General features: G+C 47.0%; 2 protein-coding genes across 2 annotated transcripts; both read right to left on the bottom strand.

Annotated features, from left to right (window-relative positions):
• Positions 1–5,753: 5,753 nt before the first annotated feature.
• LOC136520766 (chaperone protein dnaJ 16-like) lies at positions 5,754–11,387 on the bottom strand. The gene is made up of 12 exons (XM_066514421.1): positions 10,884–11,387; positions 10,436–10,559; positions 10,282–10,364; positions 10,075–10,186; positions 9,897–10,001; positions 8,324–8,374; positions 7,371–7,457; positions 7,158–7,266; positions 6,931–7,079; positions 6,629–6,682; positions 6,214–6,500; positions 5,754–6,127 (listed from the first exon to the last, which is right to left on the bottom strand). Exons 1-11 carry the CDS (start codon positions 11,054–11,056, stop codon positions 6,219–6,221), a joined length of 1,329 nt encoding a protein of 442 aa, XP_066370518.1. The 5' UTR covers positions 11,057–11,387; the 3' UTR covers positions 5,754–6,127; positions 6,214–6,218.
• A 717-nt stretch (positions 11,388–12,104) lies between these two features.
• On the bottom strand, positions 12,105–21,831 carry LOC136523134 (putative DNA glycosylase At3g47830). The gene is made up of 5 exons (XM_066516912.1): positions 21,265–21,831; positions 20,948–21,148; positions 14,030–14,086; positions 13,683–13,930; positions 12,105–13,045 (listed from the first exon to the last, which is right to left on the bottom strand). The coding sequence occupies exons 1-4, from the start codon at positions 21,595–21,597 to the stop codon at positions 13,685–13,687; spliced, it is 837 nt and encodes a 278-aa protein (XP_066373009.1). The 5' UTR covers positions 21,598–21,831; the 3' UTR covers positions 12,105–13,045; positions 13,683–13,684.
• Positions 21,832–26,833: the final 5,002 nt, after the last annotated feature.

Here is a 26,833-nt window from a genome sequence, read left to right on the forward strand (position 1 = left end):
GGGCTGCCGACGGTGCAGGTCACACCAGTACCTTAGGCACCACCACAATAGCGCCTGGCTATAACCCGCCTATCACAGCCACTGCCACCTCCACCTATGTTGGTAGGGTCATGATCGGCTATGTCACACCCACTGAGGTCAGCGCCATGAGCGCGGTCGGTAGCCCCATCCGCCCCATCATTAACAATGGTGTCGCTGCCATCGCCGGCTGCTCGGTGACCTCCGAAGGCATCCCTTGGGCCTCCATGTCTGCACATCCCACCAAGGGCATGGGTGTCACCATGGGCAGTGCCTATCGGGCTAGAGGCACGGTCACACTAGCGTCGCTCTCGCCCAAAACAAGCATGGCACCAGCCGATGGCTGCTGCCTCACTTGAAGGGCGACGCTCTTCTTTGGTGCTAGCACCAATGGATTACACTGCCTCCCATCGCTGCAAGAAACGAAAAATATAAGTCATGATGAAATCCACCCAAAACAGAGAAAGTAGGGGAACTGATAACTTACCTCAATGCCATCGAGCAGCATATACGTTTGGGGACCCCCCGACCTCTGCCCTGCCTCATCGGGACGAGGCCGCTTCGAGCCTACCCCCTGCTCCTTGCCAGGACTCTTAGGGGCGACAACGGAACCACTTGCCTCCGCTGGCATCATAGGCGTGGTGGTAGAGCCACCCACCCCTATTGACTCCTAAGGGAGGCCGACGGTACATCCTGCCTCCATCAGCTCCCCGGACATACCCTCCCCTCCGTGGAACAGAAAGGGTCCTGACTCCTGCAAGGGCAAACCACTACTTGTCAGCACATCTTCGATCTCTAGGATGCTGCACTCAACATCATCTACTACCTCATCATCATTATCATCATCGTCGTCGTCACTGTTGTCGGTGTCCTCCCTGTGTTCCAACACTTGTAGCTTCCGTTGCCTTTTCCTCCTCTTGTCCTCCTTCGCTTTCCTCGGCTGCTCACCCTCGGTGTGATTCACCACCCTCACAGACAAATACCTCAGCAATGGAGCTAGGTCATCTGTGAAGATGAGCTCCCTCGGATGGTCCCATTCCCCTCAAAGTTAGTATCAAGAGGTCAGGAAATCAACTGATGAAAAGTCATAAAAAGGGGAAACTTACGAAGACGATGTGACCGGGCTCCGGCCACATCGGAGGATGCCTCGGCACTGAATAAAGGAAGTCGAGGGGGGCACCCATGTCATCCCGTGAAGGCTCCATCACCTCCTTGATGCGTTGCGCGATCTCGGAGTTGGAGAGCACACCCTCGGCAAGCGCCGTTCCATCGAATGATGCCTCGGGCGCCATCGCGCATAGAGGGAGCGCGCGCATCATCAACGGTGTCACCCTCCTTGCGTGGTAGGCCCCGATGACACCTGACCCCTTCCGTCCGCTCTCCTTTAGGATGTGGATGGTGGTGAGGTGACCCTGGATCTTCTTCTTATCCTTCTCCAGGATGCCCTACTTCCTTCATGACTCTAGGGCCTCCTCGATCAGGCACCCGATGAACTCCGATAGGGCGACAGCGGTGGTGTTTTTGAGGTAGAACCACTGTGAGTGCCACCCTTTGTTGGATGTCGATAGCCACATTGGTGGGTACTCATCGACCTGATTGTTCTATAGCTAGATGCCGGTGCACCCGATCAGCATGTGCAGCTCCTGCCTACCGCTTTTCTCCCTCTTCTTCTGGAGGGTTATGGCAAAGAAGTACCTCCATAGATTAAAGTGGGGGTTGATCCCTAGGAATCCCTCACACAGGGCGACGAACGTTGCCATGTGCTGGATCTCGTTGGGATTGAGGTGCTGCAACTTGATCTTATAGTAATGCAATAGTCCCTGAAGAAATTTATGAGCGGAGGTAGCAAACCCACGCTCATGGAAGTGCACAAATGACACCATGTAGCCATCAGGCGGTGATGGTAGATCCTCCTTGCCGGGCAGTAGCCACTCCTCGGCCGAGGTCCACGCGTGGAGAAGGCCGCGACAGACGAGGCCCTCCATGCGCTGGAAGGTGATGTTAGAGCGGCACTATGGATCCATTGGAAGATGGGGGTGGGTGGATGAAAGCTCGATGGTGGCAGGGACACGGATGCAAGAATCCTAGGTGATTGGCGGCGGTGGTTGCAGATGCGAAGGTAAGAAGGCAAGGTATGAAACCCGGGGGGCGAACCCTTTGGTTTTATAGCGGCGATGGGCACGAGGAAACCAACTGCTCGCCTAGATCTCCGTGCCTACCATGATCTGCCACAATGTCATGCCATGAGAAATGCACACGCAATCTCTATATGTTCCCTCTAAAAACTCGTCGGACGTTTTACCTCTCTAGACGGGTCATGACTCATCGCAAGTGCGAGGAATGTAGATCTAAAAACACCTCTACGGCCCGTCTGGGCCTAGGAGCTCAAATGTTGGCCCATCTATGGGTTCCACAACCGCTCTGGGCACCTTCAAGGCTAGAAAGTAGAGAGAGGTGGGTCCGCTAGCGACCAGCACCTAGGCACACAAGCGCTGTGGGCATCCTAGCCCACATTCAAGTCACGGTTGGATACGATCCATGGTCCTTCCCCTAGGGAAGGCAGAGAGCCCTTAGGACCGGTCGAACGGACCCAAGAACTATATGGATTGACCGCTAAGAATCTAGAGTCGGTCACCAGCTGGCCCTAGCTGGATCCCTGAGAATGGGATACTAGGGCCCCAGTTAATAAAGACCTTTTTGAACCCACCAAATCTTATGGCCATACCCGCAAAGGATCTGGTCTCGATGAAAGGGAACCACTGCTCCTAGGTTACGCCATGGGCTACAAAAGAAGGCCAAAGCCCTCAGAGTCCTCCCATTTGAAAAAGCCTCCGAAGGAGTATTCTACTCCTCCAAAAGCTTGGGGGCTACTGTTGGGGATCAATACTAGAATACCCAAAGAGAAGGGGCTAATGGTCATTATACATTAATCCATCTAGGTAGTCAAAGGTGCGACTATAGCTCCAACCGACACCGAGGTCATGGGCTTCGCCTCGCCCAACCTCTAAGGGCAGGCTTCGCCTCGCCCGACCTCTGGCTGTGGGCTCTACCTCATCTAACCCCAAGGTCATGCGATCCACCTTGCTCGACCTCTAAGGGAGGGCTCCGCCTCGTCCGACCCCAAGGTCATGCGATCTGCCTCGCCCAACCTCTAAGGGTGGTCTCTACCTTGTTGCATAACCCCAAGGTCGTGTGATCCGCCTTGCCTGACCTCTGGGGACGGGCTTCGACTCGCTCGACCCCCGAGGGCGGGCTCTATCTCGCCCAACGTCTGAGGATTGGCTCTGCCTTGCCCAACATCTGAGGGCTGGCTCTGCCTAGCCCAATTCCTCGGGCATGGCTCCTAACGGAAGCTCACACCGCCGCCAACCACTACATGCTAGAAAGTACAACCTAAGGTCAAACTTTTGGCATCGTGCAGGGAGCGGTCACATCTCAACCCGACCCGACCCCGTGACATGTCTTTCTAGGGAACTCACATCGCCCACAGTGATGGACATGTGGTCACTATGCTGCCTACTCCTTGTATGGCCACTGATCAGCACGCTGGTTCACCGCGCCGCCCACCGAGGTGGAGTGGGATGTGACGACCTGCTGACAATGCCAGGGTATGGCATCATCGGCGGATAGGCGCCAGATGTGGAGCTGTCCCTGTCACCGCCTGTCATGTTAGCGAGGCCCACACAAAAGAAAAGAAAGGCCCGGCGACCCTGAAGAACTTTCTCTCCCTCTAGTTCTCCTCTTTTCTCCCGTTGTAACCCATGCTTTCTGTTGGCCTATAAAAGGGAAAGCAGTGCATCCCATTAAAGGGGATCTCATCGCATCAGATCAAAACCACTAGCATCGAACCTCAAACACATAACCGAGCAGCGACCGAGCTCTCGGCACCCATTCGTTCTTTCCACCAGAGACTTGGGACATGTCCCTCTCTTGTCCGTTTGTAACCACTACTATAAACTTTTTAGTGCTAGTAACACAAGCAGAAACAATGAACTGGACGTAGGGACATTCCACCCGAACTAGTATAAACCTCGTGTCCTCTTAGCACACCATCCGAGCCAGACGTGCAATATTAGAATTTTACTCGTTGGTGTTTACTCGAAACACCGACAATATGCTTAGCAATGCTTAGACTGGTAGAAGTCAGGTGATTTCCTATCATCTGCGAGATATAGGTGGATACCGGAGCACGGTTGGCTATATTTGCTATCGTGGAACGAAACCAAGGGATAATGTAACTGGAGGCTGGACAGAGTCTATGTGTAGGTTGACTCATGTGATTCCGTCTGTGCCGATTAAGGACCACATCATTGGAGGCCCTCTTATCATTTTGAACGCGTGCCTCTCAATTAGCTGGCTAGATAACTCGTTCCGACCGCGAAGCCGAGTAGCTCAACTCAGGCCAGGCCTCGTTCTGTTAGAGTGCGCACTCTGGATGGCAGTAAGGATGTACGGAGAGCCAGACGTGAGCCCAAGGGTAGGCCAAACCTGAACGTCCTGACAGCTGGTTGTCCCTAGTTGTGCGGCGATGATAGAACCCACGAATTGGACCTGAGTTGTATCAGATGTGACCTAAGGTGACCGTTGATCTGGTCTACCTGGGTTTGTGTTAGGAGTACTGCCCAGCTGGTTGCAATCGATTCGAATCGCTGTCTCTCTCAGATAGTGAGAAACTTGACGGAGCTTCTTCATTGTAGTAATTGGATTATGGAATATGATGGTTCTGATGAATATGAAAATCCTACACCGGCTATGGTTACTATTGTTATGCTACTAAATGATAGACCACATGTTTGGCACATGTTAGTTGCTAATCTAGAGATGAATAGCTATAATTAACTTGATGACCGAATTATAAAATATATAGTTGAATTAGTGTCTTTCTATGTAAAATGTTGTCAAGCTAGCTCCACTTATAAAGCCTTACATAATTCTTGGTGTCACTTTATTTTTGGTTTATGACGGGTAAGTCTATCTGAATACATTCGAGTACCCAGGGTTTATCCCACCATGTTGCAGGTGAAGTTCTCGGCCTGCTGAAGATGGTGCTAACCGTTGGTGGGCTCGATGACTCTATATAGTGTTCTTATCTATATACTTTTGTCAGAGGATGTCACGTATGCTAGTAATGTATTTGAAATTTATATTATTGTAATCAGTTGAAAGCTATGTTGTTTTCACTAATCGGTTTTGAAACCCAAACTTGTATTATTATTTATAAACTCATTATAAACATTATTTCTGCTACAACTCTATGGCCCTGTTTGGCTTATCCCATATTCAGCTTGTTCGGCTTCTTTTTTCAGACGGAACAATATTTTTCTCTCACAACAATTTAGCCGAAACAGTGTTTTCAGTCAATTTCAGCCAAGTTTCAGACCAGCGAACGGTATATATGTATTTATTTAATCGTACGATCTTAATTGTGATGTTGATTTACCAAGATCCTTCGTGACACTCGACGGACTATTGGATTTATATAAAAAAAAGTATGCGCACACATATTAAACAGAGACAGCCATACTAGATCCTGTATAAATTAAGCCGCATGCATCGATCGAGTTTCCACACAGTTTAGCTACATAGCACCAGCTACCGTGCAACAGTAAAAATAAGAAAAGAAAGAATTTACAGAAGCCAGTGAAAAAAAAAAAACTTACGAGATTCTTAGAATTTAGCACACGGATCCTAGTGCGAGGGAAATGGAATTTTGTATTTACATCAGTAGAGGAATATTTACAGAAGCAGTAACTCAAGATTCTTAGAACACAAATATATAACTGTACTACGATTCGCAGCATATACAAATTTACATGCCATACATAGGCATCAGATATATCCTCTAGATCTCATGCCCATGCACCAGGGAATTGGAAGCAGGGCACGCCCAATTTGATCCAATGCCATGAACGGCCACTTGCCAGCACAGGCTTCACAAAATATAAGCTAAAACGACGCACGTTTCAATTCTTATGCTCACATGTGATCTTTACATGAAATAATTCGGGTACAACGAAGAAAAGTGGTAACAGTGGGAGAGGGCTTGGTTTGGGAGGCCACAGTGAAAATGCTCTGTATATCAATCTAGTGTTGGGCCGAGAGGGACTTCCTATAAAAACATCAAAAAGAGAAGAAAGGTGAGTTCAGCTGAGGATTATGCATAAAAAAATAGAATAGCAGCGGAACATATAATACATTGCTCAGCATGTCTTTCTCCTGTCAAGTTTGAATGGAATGTTCAACCATTTCTTCCTTGGGAACCGCTCTTTTGATTTCTTTTCACTTGAGTTATCACTGTCACTTCCATATCCCTCCATGCAGTGATCCTTCACTTTCTTTTCCTTCCGAGGATGTTTTTCTGTATCGGTTTTGGCCACTTTCGAAGGTGACTTGCCTTTATTCCTGCTGGAACTCCGTTTTAGAGGTGGATTGTTGGTATAGGAAGCATGGATCTCATTCCTTTCCTTCAGAAGATCATCAATCTAAAAAGGGCCATAAGGAGTTGGAATGTTGTTGGAAGTGGAAAATGATTACTGCTAGCATAACAAAAACAAAGCCTTATAGTCCCAAGAAAGTGAAAAAATAACTACACTAGAAAAATAGATAATACCGCTTGCATTTCTTGTGTGTATTTGCTGGTCATTTCAGTGAACTTTGCCAAAACCTGAAAATCCCAGTGTTTGAGAATGATTTCCTTCATCACCGCAAATACAGAGAAAGAACCTGATGGGGGTAAAACAATACTTCCACTGTCCCAAAATATAAGATGTTTTGGCATTCTAGATTCATAGCATTTTTTATGTATCTAGACATATCATATATCTAGGTGCATAGCAAAAGTTATGAATCTAGAAAAGCCAAAACGTCTTATAATTTGGAACGGAGGGAGTAGAAGACAACTTAAGAACATACCTCCCTATACTCTGACTCAAATTTGGAAAGTTCAGCTCGTTTTGTGAGTATCTTTGCCTCCACATTTCGTAGCATCTCCTTTTCGGCAGGAAAAGATTCACCACATACAACCTCTATAGTATAACTTGCGCTCTTAAAGAAATTGTCACCTGAGGAAGGTAATAGGATTTAAGAAGTTCCATCCTGCCTTAATTAACTAACTTTGCAACAATACAAAAGCAATATACCATAGACAGCAAAGAAGTGGGTTCCAGGTTTCAGTTCATGTATGTCACATGGCTGAAAGCTATCCAATCTTTTAAAGAATGCACCATCAGAATCCTTTGCAGCAGCTGCCTGAATGTAGTTAGAGCTTATAAAGGGGTAGGTCCAGAAAAGAATAATTTTGACAACAAAATAATTTTGACAACAAAAGGCCCCAACTGATCTTCTAAACTCACCAGGTTATTTTGTTCAAAACGGTACACAGGAAAACCAAGGAAATACATCCCTGCAGCAGTAACTTTCCCAACCCTCACACTGTCTTCCTGCAATAGATCACACACTAGATGAATCCATACTCAAGGCACAACATGATCTTAAAAAAATATTTGCTCATGTTTTGAATGACAGATCATCACTGTGGAAACATATTGGGCAAATTGCATATCTGACACAATTTCATGCCTTGAACTCGAAATTGCCATTATAGAAGCATGAATTGCAAAATTGCCATGGACACCAACCTTAACCCTTCCTTGTCACCACTGCTCTGTCATCCCGTCAAATTAAGTAAAAATATCAATTTCGAAAATAAAAAGGAAATCTTTGACATGCAAACACAATAGTGTCAGTACCCTTTATCTACATTCTTCTTCATATTTCCTCAGCCAGACTCTCATCCAACAGAACTCTCTCGCAAGTCGCAACCTCCCTGTGCACAAAGCCTTGAATCCTAAATTCCTCTCCTCCCCCTTCCTAATCAAGCGCAAATCCCATAAAAATTTTGATCACAATGGGCACAGAGGGGGCGGTGTCAAGGTCTTTGGCAATGGATTTTGACCAGAGGGATGAGGGGGGTCACGAGCCCACGATGGTGGTGGCTGGCAATGCATATGACGGCTGTCTGGTGCATGTCGCCCAAACTTGGTATCGCTGCGTTTGGGGCACGATAAGCATCGGTTGTTGGATCCTCAATGCCTAGCTGTCGGTCCTCAAATCGGTTGTCATCACAAACTCATTTTACTCACAGTATGTATAAATAGTGGTGTTATATTTCTCAGTGTATTATTAAAAGAAATTAAGTATGATTCGATTCCTACAGCTGCAAAAATAAGGTACTAACATATTTTTTTTAAATTTTCTGCTAGTAACATGTTAGAAACAAAAGAAAAGAAGAACCCAGTGCACATACCTGTAGTGCAAGACTAAGCCCACCATTTTCTTCAAGCTCAAAATAAAGCAACTGAAATTGAAAGAAGAAAATCTATGAAACATAGGGACAAGGGAAAAAAGAATTGAGGGAACAAATCATATGTGTTCAATAATGCATCCATTCAAAATAGTTGCTTTAGTATGATTGTATTAGTACAGTCAAACCTTTAATGCTTTAACCACTTGCATACTGGAGTATTTAGAATTGTCATAGAAATAATATCAGTAGATTTATCATAAAAGACTCAAGTACAGTAGCTGAATTTTAATATCGATAACTTTGATGTCCAAGACAAGCCGTAAATTTATGAGCAGTCACATCATATTATATAAAAGAAACTCGGCTTAAAGAAAATATGTTTGTAAATAATAAAAGTAGAATCATAAAACTATGATATAGGAGAATAACATGGGAACTTTCTCAAGTTCACTCATGGTACCATTAGCTACGCTCACACTTTTGCAATGTTTACAAGTCGTCTAGTCGAACCTAGTCGCCATGGGACCGACTAGGACGAAAATCAAGCGACTTGTACAAGTCGACGGTACCCCTAATCGTTCACCAGGGACCGATTAGGACGATTAATCGTGATTAATCGGACGACTTGTAATCATTGCACTTTTGTGAAAGAAAATTCAATTGCCTAGGAAAATGCTGACTTTATACAAAGTTACAAACCAGTACAAGTTGCTGACAACTACCAGAAAGCTTGCTAAGGAGCTAAATCTTGAAAACTAGCATAAAGTTAACTGAAAACAACCAAATAGCCCGCAAAGTCATGCGGATAGATTTGGAAATACAGTTGCATTAGCTATAAAACCCTAATGCCACTACTTTTGATTGGCAATCTGGTTGTATTAGTTAGATAACTAGAAGGCTCAGATTCTCTCAATTAATGAAATAACTTCGCAATGTTTCTTGTTCCCCTACTATATTAGTACCATTGAGATCTGCTGAGACACATAGATTGTTATCTATGTAGATATAGATTCCAAACATAATCCAATGCAAGCCATGCATTTCATTTTAAATATGGTTTTACAGGGTAAACCAGAACATCCAACCCAGCCTCTCTATCCCAGCATGCCATTTAAAACCCTCCTGTTTAAAAGGCGTTGCCTAGGCGTCTAAGCGGACTCGCCTGCACAGCTGGACGCCTGGTCACCTTTGAAACCATGAAAAATCCAAACCATTTTAACCACTTGCTACAAGAAATTAAGATGCCTTTTATTTTGAATGTAGAATAAGTTGTTGACCCCTCAAAAAAAAGAATAAGTTGTATTTGATGATATATACAACTCCATTTTAGACATAAACATCCAAATGTAGTATGTAGCTGGAATCTGTGTGGGACCGGAAGCTAGTCTGTTAGTATTACAATTCACAAATGTGAAACATTCAAATTTAACCAAACAGAAGACAAAAAAATGACAATGTACAGAATTAATAATAAAGATAAATACTAGAAAAGGTAGATAAAGAATACTAGAACACCAGAACCACATGAAATGTACTTAAATAGTGCAGATAAATGAAAAAAAAGGTTACAAACCTTGAATTTGCTCTTATCGTTTGAGTGAACACGACAAACTAGCCCCATTTTAGCTTGTTTTTCAGTTATGTCCACAGAATAGAAATGGGCCGATTGCTTTTCCACCTGGCCACATGTGACAATTAAGCATTTACTTATTAAAAAGGAAAAAGGAACATTGCGGACAGCTGCTGCCAACCTTTCTCTGCACTGAGTTTCCTAGCTGGAGTTGAGAAACCATAACCGACCCATTCAATGCCTCCTCCAAAACTGTTGCTGAAACAGTTGTTTTAATTGGCACACCAAGCTTACTGAATGTATTGTGCATGCACAAAAAGCGTCACACAACAGCACAATGCAAACTAGCAAAGAATTGAAGAAATATTGCATCATTTACAAACTTTACCTAAAAAGAGCTGCAAACACCGTGTTTACAGTATTGAGACTCGATAGGTCCAGCTCCAATTCCTGACTATCGGATTCGATTGCCTGAATAAAATGCAAGTGTCACAAAATATTAAAGTAAGGACCATAATACACCAATTATCTGTGCCAATTACATCAAATCCTGATGTATCGTACTGCCGCCTCTTATCTGGATCTGACAGGATGTTGTAGGAGAATGTGACTTCCTGGAACTTGTCTGATGCAATAGGGTCATCACCATTCTTGTCCGGATGGTACCTGCCGCAATTCACAAGAAGGAAACACCGAAATGAGTGATATCCTAAACCAGGCTACTGCTATGCAGACCCATCAATGTTCAGACAAAAATGGCTCGCAAGTCACAAAGAGGAAGGGAAACCAAAAGTGCTCAAACATAACTGGAAACCTCACTAAAAAGTGCACACGCAACATATGCGACAGAATTCGCCAAAACTGTGCCTGTTTTGGCACAAAATTTGAACGATACTTCCAAAAAAAATCCACACGGGGCGAGGAAAACAACAACAAAAGCAGCACAGGTGCGGAGGAGGTTGAATCTGAGCGGAGAGGTGGCTGCCTTACTTGAGCGCCATGCGTCGGAACGCACTCTTGATCTCCTGGTCGGTGGCGGTGCGGCCCACCCCGAGCACCTCGTACGGGTCCCTCCTCTGCGCCGCTCCACCCGCCGCCCCCGCCGCCGCGGAGGCGGAGTCGCCTTTCTCCGACTTGAACGACCCGAACCTCGACCCCGCCATGGCCGCCCCTCCTCCTACTTCTCAGCAAGCTGAAGCAACCCGCCAACGAAACCGAAACTCACGGCGCAACAGCCAACGCGCTCGCGGATCTCGCCGCGGTGGGGCGTCCAAAATCACGGACTCCCGCCCGCGGCGGCTGCAACGGAGCCTACAGCAGCCTCATGAACCTCCTCCTTCCCTCGCCCGACCGGAGCCGCGGCAGCGACCGCGAGCGCTCAACTAGTCGTCGAGTCCGAGGGACGGAAGGCCGGCCACGCGAGGTGAGGTGGCCGGCGAGATTGAAGAGGGCTGGCCGGGTGAGGGAGGTGCGGTGGGGGAGGAGACATATTAGGTGTAGATCGTGGCGGGGCCCGCGGCGCAGTGGGCGTTGGTGGCAGGCACCGCCGCGCTGGGCCTCGGACTAGTGAGCTCCGCCGCCGGGGACGAAGGACGGCCCGGATCCGCTGAGCGGGCTCGGAGGTAAAACCCTAGCCGTAGGATGTGGCTTTGGCCGGAGGACCCCTTGCTGCCATGCACGTGAATGGCAGTTGGGCCAGTGTTTTGTGGGGCTCGTGTGTCAGTGTCCAGAACTACCGGACAACTTTTGTAGCAGCTGCGGCCTGCGGGGCCAAGATGGCTGGTGGATGGTAGTGACAGGTGGGCCCGGAGTACTTGGATTTAGCAAGTGGACCCTACGAGCATCGACAACCCCACCAAGTTGCGATGGCTGGTGGATGGTAGTGACAGGTGGGCCCGGAGTACTTGGATTTAGCAAGTGGACCCTACGAGCAGCGACAGCCCCACCAAGTTGCGATCGCACACTACCATATGATATTTTTGTTTACGTGGAGTGTAATTCTGTAAGCTTGCATTGGCAGCTCTTTGTTTATCACCTGCCGTTGTCTGCACTTGCCCTGTTGCATTGCACCTGACTGCATTTTCACGATTCTTGAGAAACAGACAGGAGCAAACAGAAAGAAAATACCCCTCCAAAAGAAAAATGAAAAGAAAAGACAGAGTAAAGCACCTTGTGTCAATTACTTTTGTTCCTAAGACATTCTAATTTCTGAAGAAGCAGAATTGCAAGTAGTACTATAAAAGTATCATCTCACATGTGATCTAACGGTACAGTTGCTGGTATGTTCAACACTCGAAGCAAAAGATGATAGCCCATGGTTCATGAGTGTCTAAAGATGCACCCCAAAATACAAAGCAATGGTTACTTCTCAGAGAAAGGTCAAAAAGTGATTTGACACCAGATGTTCCCAGTAACAGAAGGCTCCCAGGTTTAACCTGTGAGAGTCCATTTCATTACAACCCAACCAAACTTGCAACTGCGACCCATGGTGCCGGTAGTTAAACTTCATGTGAGCATGAAGCAAGCCTCTGGCCACTCGGATCACATGGCAGCATGGTATGGTGCATTGCTCTGCTTCAATCCAAAGCATTTACAACAAATGCACATCAAGGGTCCACATCTTCTCCATCCAAAGCTCCAAGGTTTACACGGTTGAAGTCAAGTGCAGACGTCCTTTTCAATCAAGTGGGGTGGTAGCATTCAGCTAAGTTTGCACCGATTGTGATAGAGCATTTGCCGAATCAAACACAGCAGAGCCTTTTGAACGCTCTCAGCTACTGCCTGCTCTGGAAATCACAAGCCATCTGATTGAGGCACAAGAGATCGCGTGCATTAGAAAGTTGAGGGGACCATGTGCATACAATTGGTTAGTTGGCACTCTTCATTGTTTTCTCCAATCTGTAACCAATGTGATATCTTTCGATCCGTCATTAATCTCAAACTTCTGGAACTTGTTTAGTTCGTGTAACAATCCACAGGTGCTGGTTTGCCAAACCACAAAGCCAGAAACATTAGGGTGAAACCATGCATTCTGTTACTCCTTAAACTGAATAATGGCATATAAAAGCCATGTCACATAAATTGCTTTATCAGTAGTACTGTGGGGAGGTTCATGAACTTCTTCTCAAAACAACAATAGCCATTAATGGTGCCTAAACAGCAACAGAACATGTCAGGACTGGTTCGCTACATAGTCACAACAATTAGGTATGAACTTTCAAATTGTCATGGGTGCATTTGCCACGAATAGCAAATTTCAGCAAAGCAAACAGCTATAGCAAAGGATATATAATTTTCCTTCTACAATGTCTACAATAGAAGAAAAAAAAATAGACCATACTTCCCAAACACTGATAAGTCAACTGACTAAGAAAAGCTCATCAAATAAAGTATTAGGCAACAGATAAAAATCCAAATTGTAAAAAGCTTTGTTCTTTTTCATCAAATCCTTTTAGAATGCATAATTTGGCACTACCATTACTGAACAATAAGATAGTATTGAGTTATCCCTTTCAAAAAGCTTGAGTTAACCTATTCCATACCAAAGCTCATGCCTATATTTGTCTACCTCCATAAGTTCAGTAGTGCATTAGAAATGTTACACTTACAAAATATTGATGTTGAACAACCAGGACGTGTTCAGTTTTGTAAGAAAAGAAAACTCATTGAGCAGAGTATACAAGTGAATGGACCATGAAAATCAGTTGACAGTAACACCATCAATATTTGACTTGAGATATAAAGTTTTCAAAATGTTTCATCAGTGGCGCAAGCTTGTTAGTCACAAACCTTCACTGTTGCTGAAGCTTTTCTCCAATACAACAGTAGCCTGCTAGAGGACAGGCAGCATTTGAACTCTTGCTTTTATCACTTACCACCTTTTTGGTACATGACTGACAAAGCTTCCCATGAGTTACAAAAAGACAATTCAAATCAAACTTCAGATCATCAGGAATCTTATTATTTAGATGAATGTAGGCCTTCTCCCTGCTAGCTGTTGCAGGAACCCAACCCATAGCCTTTGTAATGCGGAGTACCTATTTGCCCAAAAAAATTATTTGTTGTTAAAAATACATGATGCACATCGAACTAGTGTCTAGATTCTATGTGACAACAACAAATGAATATTTGCGTACATGAGTATCCACTGGAAAATCATCCTTCTGTAGATAGAACATCAGCACACATGCCACCTGTTGTAAGATTCATATATTAAATAAGGCATCAATATGTGCTTGCTTACTCCAGCAGCCTACAACGACGGCAAGTCATCCAACTAAAACGAAGCATTAAACGACTAATTAAACAACCTAACCAGATTTTTTTTTATGGTTACTGGGTGGGGGGGAGGATCCCCACCTGAATTTTTGTATTGATTGAATGGTGCCTTTGGCACTGAGTTACAGAAATTTTTACATCTTTTGATCTTCAAGTGATCAATTTCTTACATTGCAGCTCTGTTTGTGATACATGCTTGTGAATAGACCATTTTCATTGCTTTGAATAAGGATATCAAGTTCCCTCAATATCAGCCACTAACTCTAATACACTGACAACCTCCAGTGACTGTTCACTGTTGTAACTAAAATAATTAAGAACAAAAAAATTGAAATAACATCGTATCTCAAAAAGAAACCTAGATTAAGTTATACGTCACTAGCGAATAACTTTCGCTCACCTGTTTTGGTAGCCATTCATTGCAAGACAAAATTGATTGTTGGTGGCAACCACCAGGCCGACAAATAGGTGCTCAACCAATAAAAACATGGTTTGTTTCCATCAAGGCATAAGATTACTGTCCCTTATCTTGAAACAAGATATTTACTATTTTTTGCCAGCAAACATTTCAATAACAAGAAGAGGTGGTACCCCAATGCATATTTGGAGCTTTCACTGGAAACATGAAACGCAAGCTGCATACACTCAAAAAGAAGATGAAAAGAAAAGCTGCCTAACGGGATGTTGTGGACTCATTTGTAGGCCGGCAGTACCGGCGTAGGTCCAGGCCTACCACGGCCAACAGTGGCTGAGTCGGTCTTAGTTGGTTTGGAAAGGCAATCAGGCGGGAGGAATTTTAGGATCTGAGTCTTGATTTGTTAGGATCTGAGTCTTGGTTTGTTAGGAAAGCACCTGAACTATAAAGGTGGCTTAGGAATAATGTAATTGGCATCGAAGAAGAATAGAACCTCCCTGAGCGGGTGGGGTTCCTCTTCGACGATGGCTGCGCGCGGTTCAGCCGCTGCCGCCGGCGATCTCCCCACTGCGCCATTGCCACGCTATCCTCTCCGCTCCAATTCCCAGTCTAGCCTACTCCTCCATTCTCCTCTGCGCTCTTCCCGGCGGCAACACCGTATCAATTTGGTATCAGAGAGCAATTCCGATGCATCGGCAGCCATGCCCGGCACCGCGCCTGATCCTGCGGCCATGGATGCAAAACTTGATCGCATTTTGAGTCAGCTCTCCACCATCAACAATCGCCTCAATTCGCATGACTCCAGGATCGCTCGGGTGGAGACGGGCAAGCCTGACGCCGGCAAGGATCACGGCGACGACGATCCCTTCCGCGGCACCGAGGAAGATGACGTGCTTGACCTGGAGCGCGACCGCACCTGGACATCGTTCCGCGACCGCACGTTGCGCGAGCGCGAGCGCTTCACCCGCCCCTTCGACGCACGCGACTCCGCCCGTCGCGGCTACGATCGCGGCTTCTACAGCCGCGGAGGACGCGGCTATGACGATCGCGTCGAGCGCGACTTCGACATCCGCGGCGGGCGCGGCTACGCGGATCCTGGCGGCTGCGACTACGCAGATCATGGCGGGCGCGACTTCGGACGCGGGGACCGCGTCGGCAGCCGCTTCTTTGATCGCAACCATGAGCCGCACCGACCTCCCAAGATTCCGTTCCCCACCTTCAACGGCGAGCCTGATCCCCTGACTTGGCTGAACAAGTGTGAGAACTTCTTCCGCGGCCATCGAGTTCCGGAAGACGAGAAGGTTTGGATGGCCTCCCTGCACCTGGATGGCATCGCAGCAGAGTGGTACTATCAAATGGAACGGGACTTCGGCATGGTGCCGTGGCCACGCTTCGTCGACTTCGTCAATCTCCGCTTCGGGCCCCCAATCCGCACGAATTCGATCGCGGAGATCAAGGCTTTGGTCCGTACGGGCACGGTGGAGGAATACTCACGGCGCTTCCAGTCCCTGCTCGCGCGCTGCGACGACCTCGCCACACGGACCATCATCGACCTCTACATGGGCGGGTTAGGACAGCCGCTGGCCCACGACGTGGAGATGCAGTACCCGGCCAACCTCCAGAAGGCCATGAGTCTCGCTCGGGCGTTCGAGCAGCGTCAAACCGAGTCGTCCACGGTCAATAGCTCGGCAGCACCTAAGGGCTCGAGCCGCCGCGCTATGGCGTCGGCCTCGGCCGCTCCCTCCGGCACTGCGGCGATGGACGACAGGACAGAGGGTCCGCGGCCACGCTTTCGACGGCTCACGCCGGCGGAGATGCAGGAGAAACGGCAGAACGGGCAGTGCTACTTCTGCCCCGAGCCGTACAGCAAGGACCACAAGTGCGCCGCCAAGGGCGTCTTCCTCATGGACCTGGCGGACAACGAGGAAGATCCGCTCCGCGAGATCGACGACCTGGAGATCTCCCTCCACGCCCTCACTGGCCTCAATTCGGCTGACTCTATGCTGCTGCAGGAGACAGTGGGGGGTGTCCAACTGCGCGCCCTGGTGGATACCGGCTCCACCCACACGTTCATCCACTCCACGCTCGCGAAGCGCCTGGGTCTCAACGTCACCCCACGCGCTGGCCTCAACGTCATGGTGGCCAACGGTGATCGGGTGCGTAGTCCGGGGGTCTGTCTCGCTACCCCGGTCACCATCGGCGGCGAGGCCTTCGCCATCGACTGCTTCGCGTTGGACTTGGGCGGCTTCGACCTGGTGCTTGGCGTCCAGTGGCTTCGGACGCTAGGACCAATCGTCTGGGACTTCGGCGCCCTGGTGATGTCCTTCTGGTACAATGGCCGTTCCCACCATTGGACCGGCATGCACAACCGGGGCGTGGCTGCTCGCGCCCTCGCTGACCCCCGTGCCGTGCTGGAGGAGCTGCTGCACTCGTACCACGACATCTTCGAGGAGCCCCGCTGTTTACCGCCACCACGCCGACATGATCACAGAATCCACCTCCTGCCGGCATCCCCACCTGTGGCGGTGCGGCCATACCGCTACCCGCAGCTCCTCAAGGACAAAATCGAGCGGCAGTGCGAGGACATGCTCGGCCAGGGGATCATCCGGGAGTCGACATCACCATTCTCCTCCCCGGTGCTCCTGGTCCGCAAGCACGACAAGAGTTGGCGCTTCTACGTTGACTACCGTGCTCTCAACGCCGTCACCGTTAAAGACAAGTTCCCGATCCCGGTGGTCGACGAGCTCTTGGACGAGCTCAAGGGTGCCCGCTTCTTCACCAAGATCGACCTTCGTAGCGGATACCATCAGGTGCGCATGCATCCGGACGACATCGCCAAGACCGCCTTCCGAACGCATCATGGGCATTTCGAGTTCCTCGTCATGCCCTTCGGCCTCACCAACGCGCCGGCGACGTTTGAGGCGCTTATGAACGACATGCTGAAGCCGTTCCTCCGCCGCTTTGTTTTGGTTTTTTTTATGATATCTTAATTTATAGCCCCACGTGGGCTGAGCACTTAGAACATGTCAAGACTGTGCTGCAGCTGATGCGCGATCACGGTCTCTTTGCCAAGAGGTCCAAGTGCTACTTCGGCGAGCCGTCAGTGGCCTACCTCGGCCATATCATTTCAGCCGAGGGGGTTGCCATGGACACCGACAAGGTGGCGGCCGTGGAGGCATGGCCACGCCCCCGTACGGCCCGAGCGCTGCGGGGGTTCCTGGGCCTCACCGGTTACTACCGGAAATTCATCGCCGGTTATGGCGGTGTGGCGGCGCCGCTCACAGCCCTCCTCAAGCGGGACGCCTTCACTTGGACGGCTGACGCGGAGTCCGCCTTCCTCGCCCTCAAATCAGCCCTGGTCACCACTCCCTTGCTGCAACTTCCGGACTTCACCAAGCGATTTGTGGTGGACTGCGACACGTCCGGTGCCAGGTTTGGCACTGTGCTGCACCAAGGTGATGGCGCCATCGCCTTCTTCAGCCGACCGGTGGCGCCTCACCATGCCAAGCTTCTAGCGTATGAGCGTGAGCTCATTGGGCTAGTCAAGGCCGTCCGTCACTGGCGGCCTTACCTCTGGGGTCGCGCGTTCATCATCCGAACCGACCACTGGAGCCTCAAGTTTCTCCTTGACCAGCGCCTGACGACCATTCCGCAGCATACTTGGGTCTCCAAGCTGTTCGGGTACGACCTCACGGTTGAGTACCGCGCCGGGAGGTTCAACATCGTCGCCGACGCGCTGTCTCGGCGGGATGAGGAGGGCACAGCATTGGCCCTGACCGGGCCCCTCTTTGCAGATTACGACACCCTCCGCGAGGAGCTGCAGGCCGACCCGGCGGCTCAGGCCTTCCGAGATCAGCTCACGGCTGGCACAGCCCCGGATGGATGGCAGCTGATCGATGGGTTGCTGCTCTATCGTGGTCGGGTCTTTGTGCCCGAGACCTCCAGCATCTGGCCACAGCTGCTGCGGGATGCTCATGAGGCCGGCCATGAGGGAGTCCAGAAGACCTTGCACCGGCTGCGGGCTTCGTTCTACAACAGCCGTGCGCACTGGCTGGTGCGCGACTACATCAGGGCGTGCGCCGTCTGTCAGCGCAACAAGACGGAGCACCTCCACCCGGCTGGCCTCCTTCAGCCCCTGCCTGTACCATCCTCTGTCTGGAGCGACATTGCCATGGACTTCGTCAAGGGCTTTCCCCGGGTCGGCGGGAAGTCAGTTATCTTGACCATCGTCGACCGCTTCTCCAAGATGGCCCACTTTGTGGCCTTGAGCCATCCCTACTCCGCACAGTCCGTGGCTCGGGCGTTCTTCGACAACATCGTCCGGTTGTATGGCTTTCCGTGCTCGATTGTCAGCGATCGTGACACGGTCTTCACTAGCCACTTCTGGGAGGAATTGTTCAAACTGGCCGGTGTCAAGCTCTAGCGAAGTTCGGCCTTTCATCCCCAAACAGATGGCCAGTCGGAAGTCACCAACCGCATCATCGTTATGTACCTGCGGTGTTTGGCTGGCGACCGCCCGCGCTCCTGGCTGCAGTGGCTGCCTTGGGCAGAGTTTTGCTTCAACACATCCTACCAATCTGCACTTCGTGCCACGCCGTTTGAAGTGGTCTATGGCAGGGCTCCGCCGGCCCTGGTGTCCTACACGCCGGGCGCTGCACGTGTGGCTGCTGTTGATCACCAGCTCCGGGATCGCGACACATTCTTGGCAGAGATCCGTGATCGTCTTGTTTTTGCCCAGGACACTATGCGGGAGCATCACAATCAGAGGCGTCGCAATGTGGAGTTTGCTGTTGGCGACTGGGTGCTCCTTCGGCTCCATCAGAGGCCGCCAACCCTTCCAAGCTTGCTCCGCATTTCTATGGGCCATATATGGTGATCGAGCGAATTGGTGCAGTCTCCTATCGACTGCAGCTCCCTCCGAAGGCACGTATCCACAATGTCTTTCATGTTGCTCTGCTGAAGAAGTACACCGGTGACCCTCCTTCTACCATCATGCCGCTCCCAGACATTTTGAGGGGCCGTGTGATTCCTTCGCCGTCTCAAGTGGTCCGGGCTCGCCTTAACAGGGGCCGTTGGGAGCTCTTAGTTCACTGGGATGGACGCTCCGCTGCTGATGCTACTTGGGAACCGATTGCCGACTTCAAGGAGCGCTATCCAGCGTTTCAGCTCGCGGACGAGCTGTTTGTTGGGGAGGAGGGAAATGTTGTGGACTCATTTGTAGACCGGCAGTACCGGCGTAGGTCCAGGCCTACCACGGCCAACAGTGGCTGAGTCGGTCTTAGTTGGTTTGGAAAGGCAATCAGGCGGGAGGAATTTTAGGATCTGAGTCTTGGTTTGTTAGGATCTGAGTCTTGGTTTGTTAGGAAAGCACCTGAACTATAAAGGTGGCTTAGGAATAATGTAATTAGCATCGAAGAAGAATAGAACCTCCCTGAGCGGGTGGGGTTCCTCTTCGACGGTGGCTGCGTGCGGTTCAGCCACTGCCGCCGGCGATCTCCCCACTGCGCCATTGCCACGCTATCCTCTCCGCTCCAATTCCCAGTCCAGCCTACTCCTCCATTCTCCTCTGCGCTCTTCCCGGCGGCAACGCCGTATCACGGGAACATCCTGCATTTCCCTTTCCCTCTCATCACTATCACATGCCTCACATGACTCACCAGCTAACAATTATCATGCAAACTAAAACAATGGACTGATGGAGCAATACCTCCGAAGGATGACACTGACAACTCCAGCAGTTGTTGTAGTTAACGTTAGTTAAGAACAAACAGTTCCCAAAAAATGTACTCCAACTTAAGGACCTAGGACAAGCTACCAGCAACAAGCTTTTGGTCACCTGTTTCTGTTGGGCATTCATTGCAAGACGAAATTGGTTGTCAGTGACCACCACCAGCCACATCAATATTTGAGTGAAACCAGTCTAAACATAAACCGCTTCCCATCAAGGAGCATGGCTTGTTCTTTTTTATGAAAGACTTACTTCTTCCTTTAAGCACATTTGCACACATTTCAATCATATATCAAAAAATGGGAACTTGTTAAACATGGCATCAGAACTCCTATGCACATTTGCAGTCCTCACAAAAAGTCTAGTTAAGGTAAATGCACAGAGAAAAGCTCAACAAAAATCCCGCCTTGCCCTTAAATCGCCATATGGTGCCTCTCATCAAACTGTCGTTCATTCAAAGTTCAAGGCTGAACAACCTCCCACCAGCCCTCCTTTTTTGACAACAAATCAAAAGCAATGCCTTTACTTCACCATGGTCCATCCATGTCATGCATCGACGGTTGCAGAACTTCAACAACCTGAACAGAAAATCACTTCATCGCTGAAAGAGGACAAGGAGGAGATCGAACTCACGGTCTTTGGTCCAATCCCTTTGAACCGCGAGAGCTCCTTCTTCACCTCATCCACCGACAGCTCCCGCAGGTACTCAAGGCAAATCTTGCCCCTCCGCTCCCTCACGTCCCTCAGCATGGCCCGTATCCTGGCCGCCTTCGTCGCCGCCAGGCCGCCGCACCGGATGGCGTCCTCCAGCCTCTTCCCCTCCACATCCACCACCTCCAGAACGAAACAAATAGGAATAGAAGGAAGTGAGTGAGTTTAGACCCCGGAAGTTTGTAGAAGCTTCTGGAAGGCACTGGTGCGCAGGCATTGACTCCATGCTAATAGCTCACCTGGTCCCAGGAGGGGAAAGCGGCCTTGAGGGAGGCGAAGGCGCGGCGCGAGATGGCATCGGTAGTGTTCTGAGAGAGGAGGGTGATGACGAGGCCGTCAAGCACTGTGGGAGACAAAGGCTGAGGCCGAGGGTCACGGTTAGGCGAGCGGCCACCGAGGCGGAGGCGGCGGAAGGGCGCGAACTCCTCGGGGAACCCGTGGAACGCGAGGAGGGCGTCGCGGACTGCCAGGCATTGTGCCGAGGAGGGGGAGGCGTGGGAAGGGTAGGGCTCCGGCGAAGTGTCGTGCCTCGCCGGTGAGGCCGGAGCCTTCCGCTTGAGCTTCCTAGGCATCGTAGAAAGAAGGTTGCGGCGGCTGCCGGCCGGCGACAGCGATGCGGCTGGAGAAATGTGAGGCCTGTGCTTTTGTGATGGATCCTAGGCCATTCACGAAGAAATAGTTTTTGGGCCCAATAGAGAACAAACAAGACGCTAGAACGTTTTACTATTGTCGTATTTTCCTCAAACTCTAGAACAAGATATCTTTTCCCTAAACTCAACGGTTCAGATTATCTTTCTGGCCTGCTTTGGAGTGGTTTTAGAGGTGATTTTGTTTTTTTAGTTAAAAGATCGATAAATCTCTACTATAATGGAACAATCAAAATTATACTAGGTCCCCCGCTAAGAACCTCCGACCACTATGCACCCAGAAAAATGCACACAGTAATTCATCTGCATTAAAATCAAGGGCTAATAAAACATCTAAATCAAATCTGATGACTACGATTAGATGTGGGATGCCAGGCTTCTCACCCCCGCGCCCTCCTCGCACGCCGCCCACGCCCTTCGCGGAGGGGAGGAGGAAGCCGCGACGCCTCCGAGATAGAAAGCCGCACCTCGGCGCCTCCGCTTCTGCCTCCTCGCCTTCTCCTCTTCCCTACCTGCGCCGCGGCAGATGCAGCACACGGCCCTATCGGCAGCTACGCGCGCGGCCTCCATCCTTTCCTGCCTTTGCCCCCGCTGATCCGCCGCAGCTGTCGGCACCGCCTCCTCATCCTGCTCCTCTTACATCTAGACATGAGAGCTGCCATTGGTGGACCTCGGGAAGGGGCACAGATCGGGACTCGGGTGCGGTCAGAGATGGATGGGAGGAGTGGACGTGCTCGGGGCCGTGGCCGTGCCGTGCTCAGCATCTCTCCCCAAACTCCGGCACGGTGAATTGGAGCTGCGGATCGACGGACCCGGCCAACCTCCCCTGCCGCCACGCTAGGCTCACCAAAGTGACAGCTCAGATACTTAGGTGTGCATTTCTTCTCCTTTAGTTTCCATGTTCCTTCTGATCTTTGTTTAAAAAAAATGTTCCTTCTGATCTACATCTGGTTTAGTTTTTGGCTTTGCTCAATTTATCTTCTTTGGGTGCCTTCCATGTATAGAACCAGAGAAATGAGGAAGCATGTTTTTTACTCCCCGCTAGCACCACGAACAAAGACATTGTTTTCCTGCAGGCTTTCTCAAGACAGTGTAAGCTTCTGTGCCTCAACTTTCCCATTAGCAAAAAAACTGTTCTTAGACGTTCTCTATCCCCATCATGCTTCATGAGTCTATGGCCCTGTTTGGTTTCAAGTTCCTAAAATTTTTAGGAGCTAAAAGTTTTAGGAGCTTTTATGAGGCTGCTAAACCTCCTAAAAGAGTGTTTGGTTCCATCTTCTAAAACTGACTAAAAACAATAAATGCACTAGCAAATAGACCATACAACCCTCCTCTAGGAGAGAGAGAGAGAGGGGGGGTAGGGCAATAAAGGAGAGGTAGTGGGGGTCCAGGATGGACTTTAGGAGCTTTTAGGAGGGGTGGAGCTTCTAAAGTTTTTTGCCCCTCCTAAAGTTTTTAGAAGCTTTTAGGATGAGGTGTTTGGTTCTTTAGGCAAATTCTATCCAGATTTTAGTTTCTAAAATTTTTAGGAGGGGTAACCAAATAGGGCCTATATGTACTACTAATCTGTTTGGTTATCATATATAGCATCCCCTCCCTAAGTTATGTTGGATGGAGCTTCATTGAAGTCCTGGCACAATTTTCTGTATGTGGTGACACCTTGAATTTTTACAGTGGATGGCATTTTGTCCATTTCATGTTCTACTTACCCGACTGTGAAACATCAAATGATGCCATTTTGTTTATTTTTTAGGCTAGCGCTTCCTTTCCTTCTTTTCAAAATTTTTTATTATTCTAATTCCTAATTGATAATGAACAGAAAGAACATCCTCTCCTGACTAATTTTTTATTGTCCGACCATCTTATTTTAGTGGTATAGTTGGGAATTAGTTGTTCGAGTTTGATATTGGAAGCTATATGATCTGCTATGACGGCTGATTCAGTTTTAGCTTGCTTTGTTCAGTTAATGATTGCAAAAATGATTAAATTGCCTAAGCAGTTATCCGTATTTAAAAATTTTAATGCTAACGTCATGACTAATTTTTATTGTCCGGTCATCTTATTTTAGTGGTATAGTTGGGAATTAGTTGTTTGAGTTTGATCTTGGAAGCTATATAATCTGTTGTGGCGACTGATTCAGTTTTAGCTTGCTTTGTTCAGTTAATGATTGCAAAAATAATTAAGTTGCCTAAGCAGCTATCCGTATTTAGAAATCTTAATGCTAACATCAGTTTATTGGTTTGCTTCTTCCTAGAAAGAATTATTGGTTTGCTTCACATCCAAATACATTAACACTATTTAGTACTTATCCTTTAGAATCCACCAGTATTAAAATGATCCTAGGTTCAAAATCTAGGATGATGGCTCTATGCTATTTGTATTTTCATTCTTCCTTAAATGTCTTGCTGCCAAGACTAAAACATGTGCTATGTTTGGTTTTAGTTTTAGTTTTAGTCATGTGCTAGAATCTGATAATATGCAAAAAAAAAATTGCATTGAGTTCAAATAAAGCATCTTCGTAAATATGGAGCATTTTTCTTTCTCAAGTTTTTTCATATTAGAAGTCACTTCTTTTTCCACCATCTAATGGATTAGATGTCGATAATATTTTTTTTCATTCTAGATCAATATGTACCAGTGCCAGTGTGCAACACTGCAACTTGACTGATATAAAAAATACAATATAATATTTATGTGTTGCAAATGTCATAATTCATTTTATTTGTGAACTGAGGTACTATAGAATTCTATATACAACTCAATTTACTGAAACCAAAAGTTCAGTATTCAAATGTGACAAGAGTAACTATCCCATGATCAATAATCCTGATTTGTTCTAATTGTTCTGAATTTCATTGCATGACTATGATGAATGCTTGAGCTACATATCAGTACTCACTTTTAGGATTTGTCTATATAAAAGAAAAATAAGTAGAAGAGGAAAAAGATATACCTCCCTTGCATGTTTTTTAAGATCCTACTATGTGGTTCTCCTTGACTTTCGTGCTTTGAAGTTCCAGTCATGTGCTCTGTCTGGTACTCTGGTTATAGATTCAGTTACTAGCATAGCTTATAGCTAACACAGATAACATATGTTTCCGGCTCAATTTTGATGTAAGGTATGCCAATTTACGAGTCTGTTAAATTTATATTTGACACATAATGTCAAATTAGTTCTGTGTCAAACCAAATATTCATTTAAATCTGTACCCAGTTATCTTATCTTGGAGGAAACCCTGCTGCCCGCCGCTACTACGGCTGAAGATCCTCGCTTGTACTTCGCAATGTCTACGCCTGGAGATACATGCGATGCGCTAAGCGATATCACCAACATCGTAGATATGTTTTCAGTATAAATAGCACTTTCGTCTGAATTATGACATCTGAACTTTTGGATGTTTACACTGACACTTTTCATTCAGCGGGTTGAACGGAGATGTATCATTTTACTTTGCTAAACTCAAAGCACTCGAGTATTTGTAACTACATGTTTTCAGTCATGTTAATTCTATAGTGAATTTTAGTCAGTGAAGATAAATTTATGTTTCTAAATTCTGATTTATTTTTAGAAATTTATCACACAATAAGTTGGAGGGCTCAATTCCTGATGCCTTTTCACAGCTGTCATCTCTCATGGTTATATGAGTTTTTTTTATCCCTGATGACTTTCATGTCTTAGAGTTTAGCTATAAACAATTGCTAATACTAATCTCATCATTATACACTACTGAAAAACAATTTTTAGACTGGTCCATAATTTTTAGGACTACACTACTTGATTTATGGTGCCATGTACAGCTATCAACTTCACTGAGGATGTAATTCTTGGTGGACATTTTGAAGAGCCGTGCAAACTAATGCTTTGACAGCTTTCCTAAATATCTCCATGTCATAATTAAGGACTTAGACAGAATGTAACTTAGATGGTTAATACAAGAAATAACTTTACTATGCCTTCTTATGCAAAAGTGTTTCTCGAATTGTAAACATTCTCAAATACAATTGTGTAAAAGTTGAACTATGGAAAAAAATTATTGGTTGTTTTCATGTGAATTCCCAAGATAAAGTCGCAGCGTTAGCACGGGCATTATACTAGTACTTGGTAAAGTTTTAAAATCACAAAAGATGTCTATACAATTTTTAAAATTCTGAAAAAAATTGAGACGGATTTGGATACACTAATTTCAAATAAAATATTTAGAGCTCATGAAATTTTCTCTAGACGCTTCAAAAAATATTTAGCTCTAGAAAAAATATAAAAAATCTATAAAATTATAAACATTCTAATTAAAAATTTTGCACAACAAATATATGAGATACAACTAGCACGAATGCAACATGCATTAATGTTGAATGCATTCATGCTATACATTTGTGTTGGTTGATTATTATGTTTTTATCACTACAAGTTTAAACACATTTATACCTCAATTAGAATGTTTTAGGAATTTTCCATATTTTTTTGGATATTTTTTTTTCATTTTTCTAGAGATAAATACATTTTTGAAATGTTAGAGATATTTTTATAAGTTCTAAATATTTTATTTGGATTTGGCATATCTAAATCCATTTCTAGCATTTTTTGGAATTTTTAAAAGCGTATAGAATCAAATATTTACCAATTTTTTAACTAAAAACAAGAAAATCACTTACAAAATCGCTCCAAACCAAAGCTAAGAGGTAATTTGAACGGTTTCAAGAATTCAGGGGGTAAGTGGTCTAGTTTTAGAGTTCGAGGAGAAAGATCAAACTACGACAAATAGTTTAGGGAGGTAGAATGTACCTTTTCCTTTAGAATTTCATATGTATCCTAATAAACCTAATTCTAAATTAGCGGTCCTAGGATTTAATTACAACGAACCTTCTAACCGAGTCGTACTTATCATATGAAAGTTGTCCTAGAAAAATTACACAAAAAAATTATTATGACAAGTTTGTCCGTCGATAGTTATGAACAAATGTTGGGTATCAATGGTCATGTAGATTGTATGAGCATCTCCTCTAGATTGAGAAAAAACAATCCCCTATAACTGGTTAGGGATTGAGAAAACATGATTTCTGGTTAAAAGGGGATGGATGCTCCAACAGATTAAGAAAATGCATCCCCTATATTACCTTTTCCCCATTTCTACTCTCTTTTGCATATGTCCTATATTCTAAA

Source organism: Miscanthus floridulus, chromosome 18 (assembly GCF_019320115.1).
Source record: "Miscanthus floridulus cultivar M001 chromosome 18, ASM1932011v1, whole genome shotgun sequence".
In the NCBI taxonomy this organism is placed as follows: Eukaryota; Viridiplantae; Streptophyta; class Magnoliopsida; order Poales; family Poaceae; genus Miscanthus; species Miscanthus floridulus.